The following is a 12,237-nucleotide window of genomic DNA, read 5'->3' as shown; positions in this document are numbered from 1 at the left end:
GCTTTTGAGCGACAGTGGCAGAGTGGAGTATTTTCTACCCAGACCGTCTGACTGTAAAGCTGAACATATTTACTGTCTGAGCTGGGGAAGTGAAGGCACAGAGCCCCGAGATGATTGTGATATGTTTGGGAGAAATAAACAACAGCAAGAGAGCTGGTGTTCCGTGAGCACCTACTATGTGCTGGGCGCCTTGCATGCCTGTGTTACTCCACTCACTGCGTCTCACAGGTTATGTTGTAAGGAGAGGACACAGAACCTTGGAGGTGTGTGAGTTGTGGGCAGCCTCTTCAGCAGGGCGTGGGGGAGTGAGCGAGGTGGGGAGCCCTGAGGGCCGGGAGGGAGAAGTGAGGGTCATGAGGAGCCAGGGAGGGTGCTGGAGCCGGGGAAGGACCACCTTCAGGAGATGGGCAAGCAGGGTGTCTGTGCAGGGGAGATCAGGTAACAGGGAACGAGGACGGCAGGTTGGGAAGGGGAGTCCTCGAGGTAGGAGAATTGACAAAACCGAGGCAGCTCTCCTTGCCCCATTTTGATGCAGACACCTTTATCCTGCTCAGACCGTTTCCTGGAGATCTCCAGGGTTGACTCATTGGGGACAGCTCCCCTCTCCCTTCTGCACCTGCCGCCTCTCAATCCCTTGTAGTCCCAGTGTCTCCAGTGCATCGATGCTGTGGTTCTCGGGCTGCTCGCAGGCACTGCCAAAGGAGCTATGTTCTTCGCCTTCCGAAAGCGATGACTTGGGCACAGACGCTGCAGAGAAAACCACTCATCATCAGGGCTCACTCATCTGCAGGGACCCAGTGCAGAGTGAAAACGTGGGGCCCCTTGCTCAATAATGATGAAGGATTTCAAGATGGATGGGAGAGCATTGAGCCAAGGGTAGGGCCCTCCTGAGTGAGTCCCACGACTCAGGTTACACACCCGTGAAGCTGGCCCTGCCACTCACTCTTATAACCCATCCATCGCATGTTTGCTCACCTGTCTTGCTTTCTGCTTGTTTTCACTTCTAGTGTGTCCTGGCATGGATATCCGGAACAACCTCACGAGGTTGCATGAGCTGGCCAACTGCTCAGTCATCGAAGGACATTTGCAGATACTGTTGATGTTCAAAACGAGGCCCGAGGATTTCCGAGACCTCAGTTTCCCCAAACTCATCATGATCACCGATTACTTGCTGCTCTTCCGGGTCTACGGGCTGGAGAGCCTGAAGGACCTGTTCCCCAACCTCACGGTCATCCGGGGCTCGCGCCTCTTCTTCAACTACGCGCTGGTCATCTTCGAGATGGTTCACCTGAAGGAGCTTGGCCTCTATAGCTTGATGAACATTACCAGGGGCTCCGTCCGCATCGAGAAGAATAATGAGCTCTGCTACCTGGCCACCATCGACTGGTCACGCATCCTGGATTCCGTGGAGGATAATTACATTGTGCTGAACAAAGACGACAATGAGGAGTGTGGGGACATCTGTCCAGGCACTGCAAAGGGCAAGACCAACTGCCCGGCCACTGTCATCAACGGGCAGTTTGTCGAGAGGTGTTGGACACACAGCCACTGCCAGAAAGGTATGCTGGGGTATGCAGGGCTCCTAGCCACTTCTTGCACCTCGTTCATTAGCAAGAAGCTGGAGGCCTTCCTCAGACTGGGGCGGGGGGGGGGCGCACTTTTTCTGCGGAGGCTCTGACAGTAGATACTTTGGACTTTGCACGCTATGTGGTCTCCCATTACAACCCCTCAGCGTGGCCATTATATCAGGAAAGCAGCCACAGGCAACACGTAAACAGTGGGCATGGCTATGTTTCGATAAAACTTTATTGACAAGCCAAGTTGTGGGCCAAGTTTTGCCAACTCCTGTGCTAGGCAGTCAGATGTTCCTCTTGCTTGAGAGGGGTAGAGGTGGACGAGTGCGGACTTTGTTTTGGAAAAAAAAAATGGTTTATCTCTTTTCTGATTATAGAAGTAAGGTTGCTCGGGTAGACATTTGGGAAAAGAAATGGGTAAAGGAAGGAAGCAAGTGGGGTACTTCCTTCTCGTGGTTCTGTCGTGTCTTTGTTTATTTACCTTTCCCTGTGTTTGGGCATTTAGACAATTTCCAGTTATTCTAAAGACAAGGATGAACATTTTGGGATCAGAGCTTTATCGAGGATTTGTTTCTTTGGGTTTTGCTTTTCCAGAAGTGATATTTCTGGGCCAAAGGCTCTTGATACCGATTGCCAAATGACTTTCCGGAAATGTTGTACCGATGCGCGCTCCTCCTAGCATTGGCTGAGAGGGAACACCTTGGCCAGCTTCGAGTGTTGTTTGAAACGTCTTTCATAATTTACTGCAGGGAGGAGCCGAGGTGTTGTCACTGTTTGTATTTGCATTTCTTTGATTGCTCTCGGGGTTGAGCCTTTTAAAACGTGTTTATTTATCATTTGGGTTTTCTCTTCCTGTTCATATCCTTTGTCCATTTATCTTTAGTACTTCAGTGGTTTTCGAAATACTAGTCTGTGTGCGGTTTTCATAGATGAAGGCTATTGACCCTTTTGCCAAATGTGTTTTCAGACAGTTTTGTTCAGTGCTGCAAATGCTCTGGCTGGCTGTTGCCAGAGAAGCTTCCCATGTTTATGGAGTCCAGAGCAGGGAGCTTTGCGTGCCTCTCTTGTTACTGTATGTTTAGAAAGTCCTTTTCCATCCATAAGATGAATTTTCCCCCCCCCCCCAATTCCCTGTTTTGATTTTAATTATCATTAAAAAAAATCCATCCGGGACATTTGGGATCTATCTGTGTGCGTGATTCGAAGGGACATTGCTCCCCCCCCACCTGCCCCCATAACTTGTTGGGGTCTCACTGCCATTTATTGCAGAAATTTACTCCTTTGTCATTGATCTGGGGTCTGTTTTTGGATATCCATCAATATGTTCCTGTACCAGGCCTGCTGCTGTTCTAATCACTATAGTTTTATAGTGTTTTCATAACCAGGAAGGTATGTTCCAAACACACGGCCGTTACTTTTTTATTGTTTCAGCTCTTTCATAGATCGTGACATTCCCTGGGAAGAATTAGTGGAGCTTGAGATCAAGGTCGGAGAAAGTGGGGGGTGGGGTGGTGCTTAATGGTCGTATCACAAAAGATACAAGGGAAAGGAGAAGGGAGGGTGTTCTCGCCTGAGCCCAAAGCTATCGTGAAGCCACACAAGGTGAGTCCTCAGTAGAATCCACGGAATTGTCAGTGAGGAGCCATCGGAGCCCTGGGGAGGAGCCATTCCGAGGCACAGGTGTTGGGTGATAGGATAACAGAAAGTGAGAGTGGAGGCCACACCTCTTCTGAGAGGTTGGGCTGTGAAGAAAAAGAGAGCCTCATTGTTTGAGGATGGGGAGGGTACGATGATTATTATATTGTGGAGCAGTGTTGGGGACGTCGGTAGGTCAGGGACAGACAGAAGCTAAATCACAAAGTTGGGGCAAAGTCTCAGCAGAAGTAGAACGACTACTTGTGGATTAGGAATTTTGCAGAACAGGGAGGTTTCTGAGGTGGGGGGTCAGCAGCAGGTAAGGGTGAATAAGCTGGGAGCAATGGATTTGGAGGGATGGCATTCACGAGGGTGAGGGGAGAAGAGGATGTCTAGGATCTATGTTACGAGGGCACACGGCTGCAAGGGGAGCCCAGTTCTTTCATGTTGGAGACCAGAGAGGTTACTTACCCTACCTAAGGCCACACAGCTAATAAAGACAGTTGGGGTTTGTGCTGAGTCTGAGACACAAAAAAGGCATATGGTTTTCTTTTTGGGGGGGTGGTTGTCCCCTCTGTTTAGAAACAGTTGAGCCACTTGCAGTTGGGGCACCAGGGAAACAGGGAACACACTTTTATTATTCCCGTGCTGAGGTCTCCAAATTTAGGTGCTTGTTTGAAATGCTCCGGGCTCTTGTGTCTTGAGATATAATTTAAGACATTCCTCTGTGGATTTATTTCTGTACACATTTTAGCCAAAATATCCAGAACAGTATTATCTGCAGCAGTGTCCTTGGTGTGAGCAGTTTTTTGTGTGTTTTTTTTGGGGTGTGTCTGTGTGTGTGTGTTTCCCCCTAATCTTTTGCTTTTGAGAACAGGCTTGTGTTTTCAGCACTGGGGGGTTTATCACGGGGGAAGGTACGGCTCTGTGCGTACTGCTGTGACCCACACCTGCTGAGGCACCTGGTTGCTCGGATGTCACCTGCTCCTGGTGTGTGATCAGTGCTAAGGTCCCCTAGCAAAGCACTGTCCCGTCCTAGTAACAGCCGTTGAAATGATTGTTCTTGGAACCAGCGCCCCTGTCTGCTGAGTGCAGTTCCGCTCGGGCCTCTTCTTTTCCCCTGAATTTCTTTGATTGTGGGAAAATACACATAATACGCAACTTACCGTCTTAAGCTTTTTTTTTTCTCTTAAAGATTTGCTATTTTTATTTATTATTATTTTTTGAAGTAAGCTCGATGCCCAGCGCGGGGCTGCAGCTCACGACTCCGGGCTCAGGAGTCACACACACGCTCCGCGGTCTCAGCCAGCCAGGTGCCCTGCCATCTTAAATACTTTTGAGTGCATAGTTTAGTGGCATTAAACACGCTTGCACTATTGTGCACCCATCCCCACCCTCCGCCTCCAGAGCTTTCTCATCTCCCCACACGGAGACTCTGTCCCCATGACGCACGGACGCCTCGCCCCCTGCCCCAGCCCTGGCTCCCACCGTCTCCTCTCTGTCCGTGTGGACGGGACCCTTCTCGGGACCTCATAGAAGTAGAATCCTACGGTGTTTGGACTCCTGTCATTGGCTTATTTCGCCGAGTGTGATATCTTCACGGTTCATCCATGTCGTGTGTGCGTCCGAGCTCCCTTTTTCAGGCTGACTGGTATTTCATGGTGTGGACGGACCACATTTATTTATCATCGTCCGTGGATGGGCACATGGGCTCCTTCCCCATTTTAGCTTCTGTGAATAAGGCTGCCGCGGATGTGGGTGTGTATCTCTGGCTTTTCAGTGCTCAGGTTACCTTGATGTCCTGGCTTTTGAAGGCTTATTTAATGTCCTGTGAGACTCGAACACAGAGACAGAGCAAAGTGAACCTTCATAGGGGACGCCCCCCTGTCTTAGGTGACAGGCACCTGCCAATGAAAAGCTATCCATCAACTTGCTTAGTTGTCTAGAATCCTCCCAAAAACTTCCCGAACCATCCAGAGCCATTGTCCTTTTCTTGCGTGATTTTCAGGCTCTGGAAGCTTTTGGGGTCTGGCCAGCGTTTGGGATGAAAGTGTTGGATTGTTCTCTGGACCCGGTTTGTGCTTTCTCTACGGTGTGGCATTCTCTCTGTTCTCAAAACAATGATGCTTTAAGCAGAGAAAGCAAAGGAAGGCTAAAGGAGGGTCAAGGTAATTAAAAGGAAAAAAAAACCACTGTGGTGTGTGGCTGGAGGTGCTTCCTCTCTGTCACCCTGCCCACGGATTTGGGGTGCAGGAGAGGCCACATGCGAGGGGCCTTGGCTGGGCAGAGTGGAGACGGAGTCTATGCAAGCTGGGTCACGAATCGCCTTTATCGAGAGCCTACTATGTGCTGGGCGTTGGGGTCCTTGGGGCCGCAGGGTGGGGACCAGCCCGCCCCCGCCTCCTTGGAGAGGACCTTCTGGGGGCCAATACTGACCGTGAATATATGGCGATGCAGTCCCGCCAGGAGAGTACCGGGGAGGGCTCTCTGCGGGTGGGAGCAAGGCTCAAAGCCCCAGACTTGCCTTTGGGGTCTGAGAATAGCTCCTCTCCCCCAGATCGGTGTGTCATGAAGACGCCGAAGGTTGGCCTCACCGGCCCTTTCCCAGGCGGTTATCAGGACTGCGTGGAGTCCTGTTTTGCTGTTCACTGGTCACGAGCCAGATCAAGCCTTTGTCTCGTAATCCAAAAGATGGGGACAATGCTGGGACCTGCTTATCAGAGTTGTGGGTTGGGAGGAGGTGAGGTGGAAGAGGGGTGCATTTAGCCCTGCCCCTGGCACCCATGAGTGTTCTGGAAGCTTCCTGGGAGCATCATGGCTCCACTACCCTTCTGAGCAGACCCGCCTGCCAGGGTTTGGCTCCGGTTCTGATTTTGGGTTTGGAACAGGCAGAGGAGAGCCCACCGCCCGACCCGCTGATGGAGGGGTGGGTGTTGGACCCACAGCACCAGAGGGGCGCCTTCAGATGCTCCAGAGACCCCCAGCTCTGGGCTTTTGGGGGCAGCAGAAGCCACAGAACTTGCTTGACCAGCTGCTCTAGCCAAACCCAGTGGCATTTTTTTTTTCTGGAAGGCCACCCCAGCTGCTCGCTGCCAGTCAGAGGGGTGGGTGAGGCCGGGGCACGCAGAGTGCCAGGACACTGGCCGCGACGCTGCGTGGGCCATCGGCGAGAGAGGAGGAGCGGGAGGTGGAAGGAGGCAGGTCTCTCCTCCCCGGGTTTGGACTTCCTTCCATCTTCGTTTCAGGTTCTCTGAGTGTTGGGGTGCTCTCTTCATATGAAATAGTAACTATCATAATTCCGCCCTTGACATTTTCACGATCAGAATCTTCTTGGTAGCCAGTGCTTATTTTGTGCCGGGCACTGTTCTAAGCGCTTGGCCGATGACGCTGCGTTGAGTGTCCCCACAGTTCCTTCTCACAGACGAGGCCACGCCCCCCCATCCCCCCACCGCCCCAGCCGATAAGCCACTTGCCCCGGATCACAGGGCTAGTGGACAGTAGAGGTGGGATTCCAGCTGGGAACCCAGGTGTTCGAGCTCAGAAGGTGAGCTATTCAGCGTTGTGCTTTCCTGCACTCAAGGTGCACAGCTGGGGAAGGACAGAAGACAAAGAAATGGAGGGGAGGGGGAAATCCCCTGGAATTTTCGCCTGCCAGCATTCTGGCTGCCTCTGCTTACGGCTCTTTTCCTCCGCCTTGTAGGAGCTGCCTCCCGCATCAGGCTAAGATTTCTTGAAGACGGGGACTGTGGCATTTATTGCTGTGTCCCCTGCACCCGTCATGTAGATAAGCAGTGGCGTCTTTGACCCCTCGGTCCTAGCCGGTGTTTATGGAGCACCTACTAAGTGCTAAGTGACAAGCACTGCCTCACCCAATCCTCACCCCAGCCAGCCTAGGAGAGGCTGCGATTCCCATTTTACAGAAGGGCACGCTGAGGCTAGAGGAGTAACTAAGGAACTTACTCTTGGAGACCTTGCTGGGAAATGGCTTGACCTCAGGCTTGTCTGGTGCCCTTGACCAGAGGCAGCAAACTGACTCACGGGCCAAATTCAACCCATCAGTGATTTTTGTGTGGCCCGTGAGCTAAGAATGCTTTTTATATTTTAAAAAGTTGGGTGGGTGTGTGTGTATGTGTAAATCTGAAGGATAATATTTTATGAGAGGTGAAAATGCTATGAAATGAACATTTCGGTGTCCCCAAATAAAGTTTCCCTGGGATGTGGCCCAGGGCGCTCATACGTTCATTTCCATAATGCCTGAGGCTGCAGTTAATGGCCTGAGTAGTTGCAACAGAGACTGTACAGCTCTTTACAGAAAAAATTGTGCCGACCTTTGTTCTTGGCTATGCGCCTTATAAAGATGAGGGGGTGCATTGGGGTAGAGGCTGTTTTCACTGGAAACTGGGAGCATCCTAGCATCTGGCCAACGCAGTCCCCCTGCCCCTTGCTGGCACCGAGGGGAGGGGACTGCGAGGTATGGCAGGCCATCCTTAGCTTACCTTACATCAGGAGCTCTTGCTTGGTTGGGGCGTCAAAGGGCAGGAGCGAATTAACCATTCAAGGAACCCAGCTGGCAGGAGACGCCACAAGGCAGGTAGGTGCCTCCCCTCCCCTCCCCGTTCCCCTCCAAGTGAGTCATCAGATTGGTGGTTCTAGACATGTCTGGAGCCAGAGCACCTGGAAATCACAATGTTCTCTAGATAATATCGCTGCAGAATATTGATAAATTAAATTCCTTTGTGGCCGTGTCACTGTGGTCCCTGCAGAAAACAGGGACGTCTAACACGTGCACACGGGTATTGAATAATAATAATAAAAGATGGTGGACTGTGTAGCCTGATGGATCATTTGAATTTGTCATCCATATTCCTTTTTGTTTTTGTCAATAATCTTTTAAAACAATCTAGGGGAGGACTAAAAGCACCAAACTGGAAAAAAAAAAAAAATCCAGGGTCATGGTAATTTCCTTATCATGGCGATGATTGGAAGTTTTAAAATGAACTTCTGGTTTTGGAGACGACTGGGTTTTGTGTAGCAGGAAAGAGCAAGTGCTCCCTGACCTTCCCAGGGTTGATGACAAGTTGCCGTTGGCATTTGTGGAAGGAGAGTGGTTGTTCCAGATTGGAGTGGTTTGGTTCAGCTGGCAAATGACGCTTAGAAAGAGGGGAAGAAGGAAGGGTATTCCAGATGGGTGGAATGGCAATGACAAAGAACATTGATGCCTTTTGTGGGCAAGAGTAAGGAGGCTGCCTCATGACGTGCAGAGCCTCAGACCATCACGTGCTTTGGGTGCCAGATGTTTTCCTGTGGCGCAAGGGAGAGGTCATAAAGGTTACCTTGGGGCTGTATTCCGGACGGCCTGTTTCACTGATAGGGAGTGAACGGCTGTGCCGAACCAGGCATGTTGCTGGGACCCCATGTTGCTGAGTTGGAGAAAAAGTCAAAGACGTCACTATAAGGTTACAAACTAGGCAGAAAGCGTTGCGGTAGCTCCAGGATGCTGAGGGAAGAAGGTAGACCAGTGGACTGTGTGGTTCCCTGGCATCTTGGGGACAGTACTGTCCAACTCTTTAGTAGTGAAGATTCAGACTTAAGTTTGGACGGGTGCCCGGCTTCCTGGAGAGGGCTTAAGGGATTCCAATTAACTGCTTTTTCGCCTAGAGAAGTAAATTGGCCCAATCCTTTGGAAGAAGGTGGTGTAGAGTTAAATACACAATTATGGAAAGGTGGCTGTCTGGTAACTTGCTAACTGGTCTGACAAGTCTGTCTTTTATTCCCTCCTCCTTGACCAAATTCATTGACTAGTTATTTCCCACCGTGTCACCAGACCCTTTGTCAGAATTAAAATCTGTTCTTTGTGACTGAACACCTGAAATGCCGCGGGAGGTCCCGGGGACCTCAGGTCCAGTTGGGCTTGGAATACAGAACCATGTGCCCGTCTTTCTCTCTCCACACACCTGTCCCGGATAGAACGTTCCCTTTCCCAGCGAAGAGTTTCAAAACTGTATCCCCTCTTCCGTTCTTCCTCGCTCTTCCCTGTCTCTCTGTCTCTCTCGGGCTTGGAGGGTGTCTGGGCCAGCTCAGGCTTAGAGAGAAATAATGTTAAATAGGATACAAAAAACCCCCATTGCTTTCCTCTGGGGCCCCATTGTCTGTCATGGGTGGGACCGTATGGGTTGCAGCAATTGGGCTAATTTCCTCCAGTTCTAGGTTTGGGAAGTGACCCAAGGTCTCCCAATCCAGCCTCAAGCCACGGGACACAGAGGGACGGGATGGAGCTGGGGGGCATCTGGTAGATAAAATCCTACGATTGTCAACTGCCTGGAGGGTTTTGGGTGGAGGGTCCTTTGACCTTTTTATTATAGAAGTTTCTTTGCTGTTTTTTTTTTTTTTTTTTGTCCCATCAGGGAGGGTCTTGGGTCTTTTATGATCCCGGGCTTGCTGGCTGCTGTCTAGAGAGGGACGTTCCTTGATGGGCTTTTTCTAGAGTGTTTCCAAGTGCTTGCCTATGAGAAACTCTTCTCTTCAGAAGATCTGATAAGGACGGGGTTTCAAGTGCCGACAGCTAGTCACACGACACGAGTGTGCGCAGGGCTGGTGTTTGCCGATCGACTACCTGCAACCCTTGTTCACGGACAAGTGGGATTCCTGCCACAGGCTATCTTGTTAGTGGTGTGGAGGCTAAAGGTTTTTCACCTTTGCAAAGAAGCTGCTGGCTATCACAGAAGGAGATAAGCATGCAAAAGCAAGACGGGCTTGATCCGAAGCATTCAAGATTTCTCTTCTTTAAAAAACAATGTTTTTAATTGTGGTAAAATACACATAAGATTTACTATTAGCGACATTTGGTACATTCACAGGGCAGTGCGACCATCACCACTATATACTTTTCATCATCGCACAAAGGAGCTGTACCCGTTAGCAGTCACTCCCCGTTCCCCTCCCCCTCCTCCCTGCAACCCCTCCCCCTCCTCCCTGCAACCCCTCCCCCTCACCCCCCAGGCTGCACTGGTCTGCTTTCTCTCTCTGTGGGTTTACCTATTCTGGACGTTTCAGTATAAATGGAATCATGTGATACGTGGCTTTTGTGTCTTCTTTCCCTAGACATGGTTTTGTGATTCATCCGTATTGTAGCATAGATCAGGACCCCGTTCCTCTTTCTTGCTGAATAATATTCCATTGTATGGATATGCCAGTCTTGTGTATCCATTTACCAACAGATGAATATTTGAGTTGTTTCCACCTGTTGGCTGTTGTGAGTGGTGCTGCTATAAACATTCCTGTACAAGGTTTTGTTTGAATACGTTTTTCAGTTCTCTTGGGGGACACATCTAGGAGTGGGATTGCTGGGTCATTTAGTAATTCTGTTTAACGGATTGAGTCGAGATTTCTTTCTTTCTCTTTCTTTCTTTCTTTCTTTCTTTCTTTCTTTCTTTCTTTCTTTCTCTCTAGATTTTATTTATTTGACAGAGAGAGAGCACAAGCAGGGGGAGCAGAGGGAGAGGGAGAAGCAGGCTTCCTCCTGAGCAGGGAGCCTGATCTGGGGCTTGATCTCAGGACCCTGGGATCATGACCTGAGCCAAAGGCAGATGCTTAACTGACTGAGACACCCAGGCACCCCACCTTTGGTCTTATTTTATTTTTTTTAATTATTGTATTATCAAAGAAGACACGGATTTAGAAAATCACACAAAATGAATGTATAGCCTGATGGCTGCTCCTCCCCTTTGGGCAAGGCTGTGGCTCTTTGATTATTTTTTCTTTTTTAAAATCTGAAAATTCTGTCATGTAGTAAAATGGTACTCATTGGTCTCCCTGTTTTTAGTGTATAATAAATAAGGCACAGACTGAACTTCGTAATGAAACTTTGTGTTCTTTATGAAGGCAACTTTTGCTAAGAAAACTATTTTTATAAGGGAGTGAGGTATGAGGGTTATTTGCAAAGGACTTTTACAAGGGCAAGAAAAAAAAAAAAAAAACAACAACCCAAGAAGTTGATCTTCGGGCTCGTGGTTCTGCAGAAGACAGAGTGGACAAGACCTTGAGACACATTCCAGAGGGAAAACAGCAGATGAATCCGAGAAAGGAGAGATGTTCCAAATAGGGATGAATTTGATGAAGAAAAAAAGGTGGAGAATTGTCTTAAAGATGCCACATCGGGGCACCTGGGTGGCTCAGTCAGTTAAGCGTCTGACTCTTGATTTTGGCTTAGCTCATGATCTCAGGGTCATGGGATCAAGGCTGCTTAAGATTCTCCCCCTCCCTGGATGCCTGGGTGGCTCAGTCGGTTAAGTGTCTGCCTTCTGCTCAGGTCATGATCCCAGGGTCCTGGGATCGAGTCCCACATCAGGCTCCTTGCTCCGTGGGGAGCCTGATTCTCCCTCTGTACCCCCCCCCACCACTTGTGTGCATTCTCTCTCTCATATAGATAAATAAATCTTTAAAAAAAGTTCTCGGGGTACTCGAGTGGCCCGGTTGGTTAAGTGTCTACCTTCAGCTCAGTCATGATCCCGGGGTCCTGGGATTGAGCCCTGCATGGGGCTCCCTGCTCAGTGAGGAGTCCGCTTCTCCTTCTCCCTCTGTCTGACTCTCACCCTGCTTGTGCTGTCTTCTCTCTTTCTCTCTCAAATAAATAAATAAAATCTTAAAAAAATTCTTTCTCCCTCCCCCTCCGCACACTCCTGCACTCACTGTCTCTCTGAAAAAAAAAAAAAAAAAAAAAGATACCCCTGTGGTTCAGGAGAGGGCGTAATTCTTCACAGACGTTCTTCACAGTTTTGAAAGGATGCCTTTGAAACACAGCCACAAATCTGGTTCACTGCTTGACTTGATTTTGGGACTTCTGGCCATTGGGAGTTTATCAGTGTCTTATGTTGGGGAGGGCAGATAAAAATACTGGGCATCTGTAGGATGAAAAACAGGAGTTGGGGATGCGAGAGAGTGAAGGGCACAGTGGCACATTGGCCTTGAGGTCTTGGGAGGAGGGATGAAGGAAGCTAACTAAGGTGGACCCAGGTCATAAAAGTTACAA

The 12,237-nt window shown here is 49.6% G+C and overlaps 1 protein-coding gene across 1 annotated transcript in view; it reads left to right on the top strand.

Annotated features, from left to right (window-relative positions):
- Positions 1-1,014: 1,014 nt before the first annotated feature.
- Positions 1,015-12,237, top strand: part of INSR (insulin receptor) — a 108,138-nt gene continuing 96,915 nt past the window's right edge. Inside the window, exon 1 of the mRNA XM_040629381.1 lies at positions 1,015-1,559. Within this exon, the coding sequence (XP_040485315.1) occupies positions 1,019-1,559 (541 nt within the window). The 5' untranslated portion in view covers positions 1,015-1,018. The remainder of the gene's footprint in view (positions 1,560-12,237) is intronic.

Source organism: Ursus maritimus, unplaced genomic scaffold, assembly GCF_017311325.1.
Source record: "Ursus maritimus isolate PB19 unplaced genomic scaffold, ASM1731132v1 scaffold_14, whole genome shotgun sequence".
Classification (NCBI taxonomy): domain Eukaryota; kingdom Metazoa; phylum Chordata; class Mammalia; order Carnivora; family Ursidae; genus Ursus; species Ursus maritimus.
The sequence above is the reverse complement of the archived record's forward strand: the minus strand, read 5'-3'. Positions and strand labels throughout refer to the sequence as shown.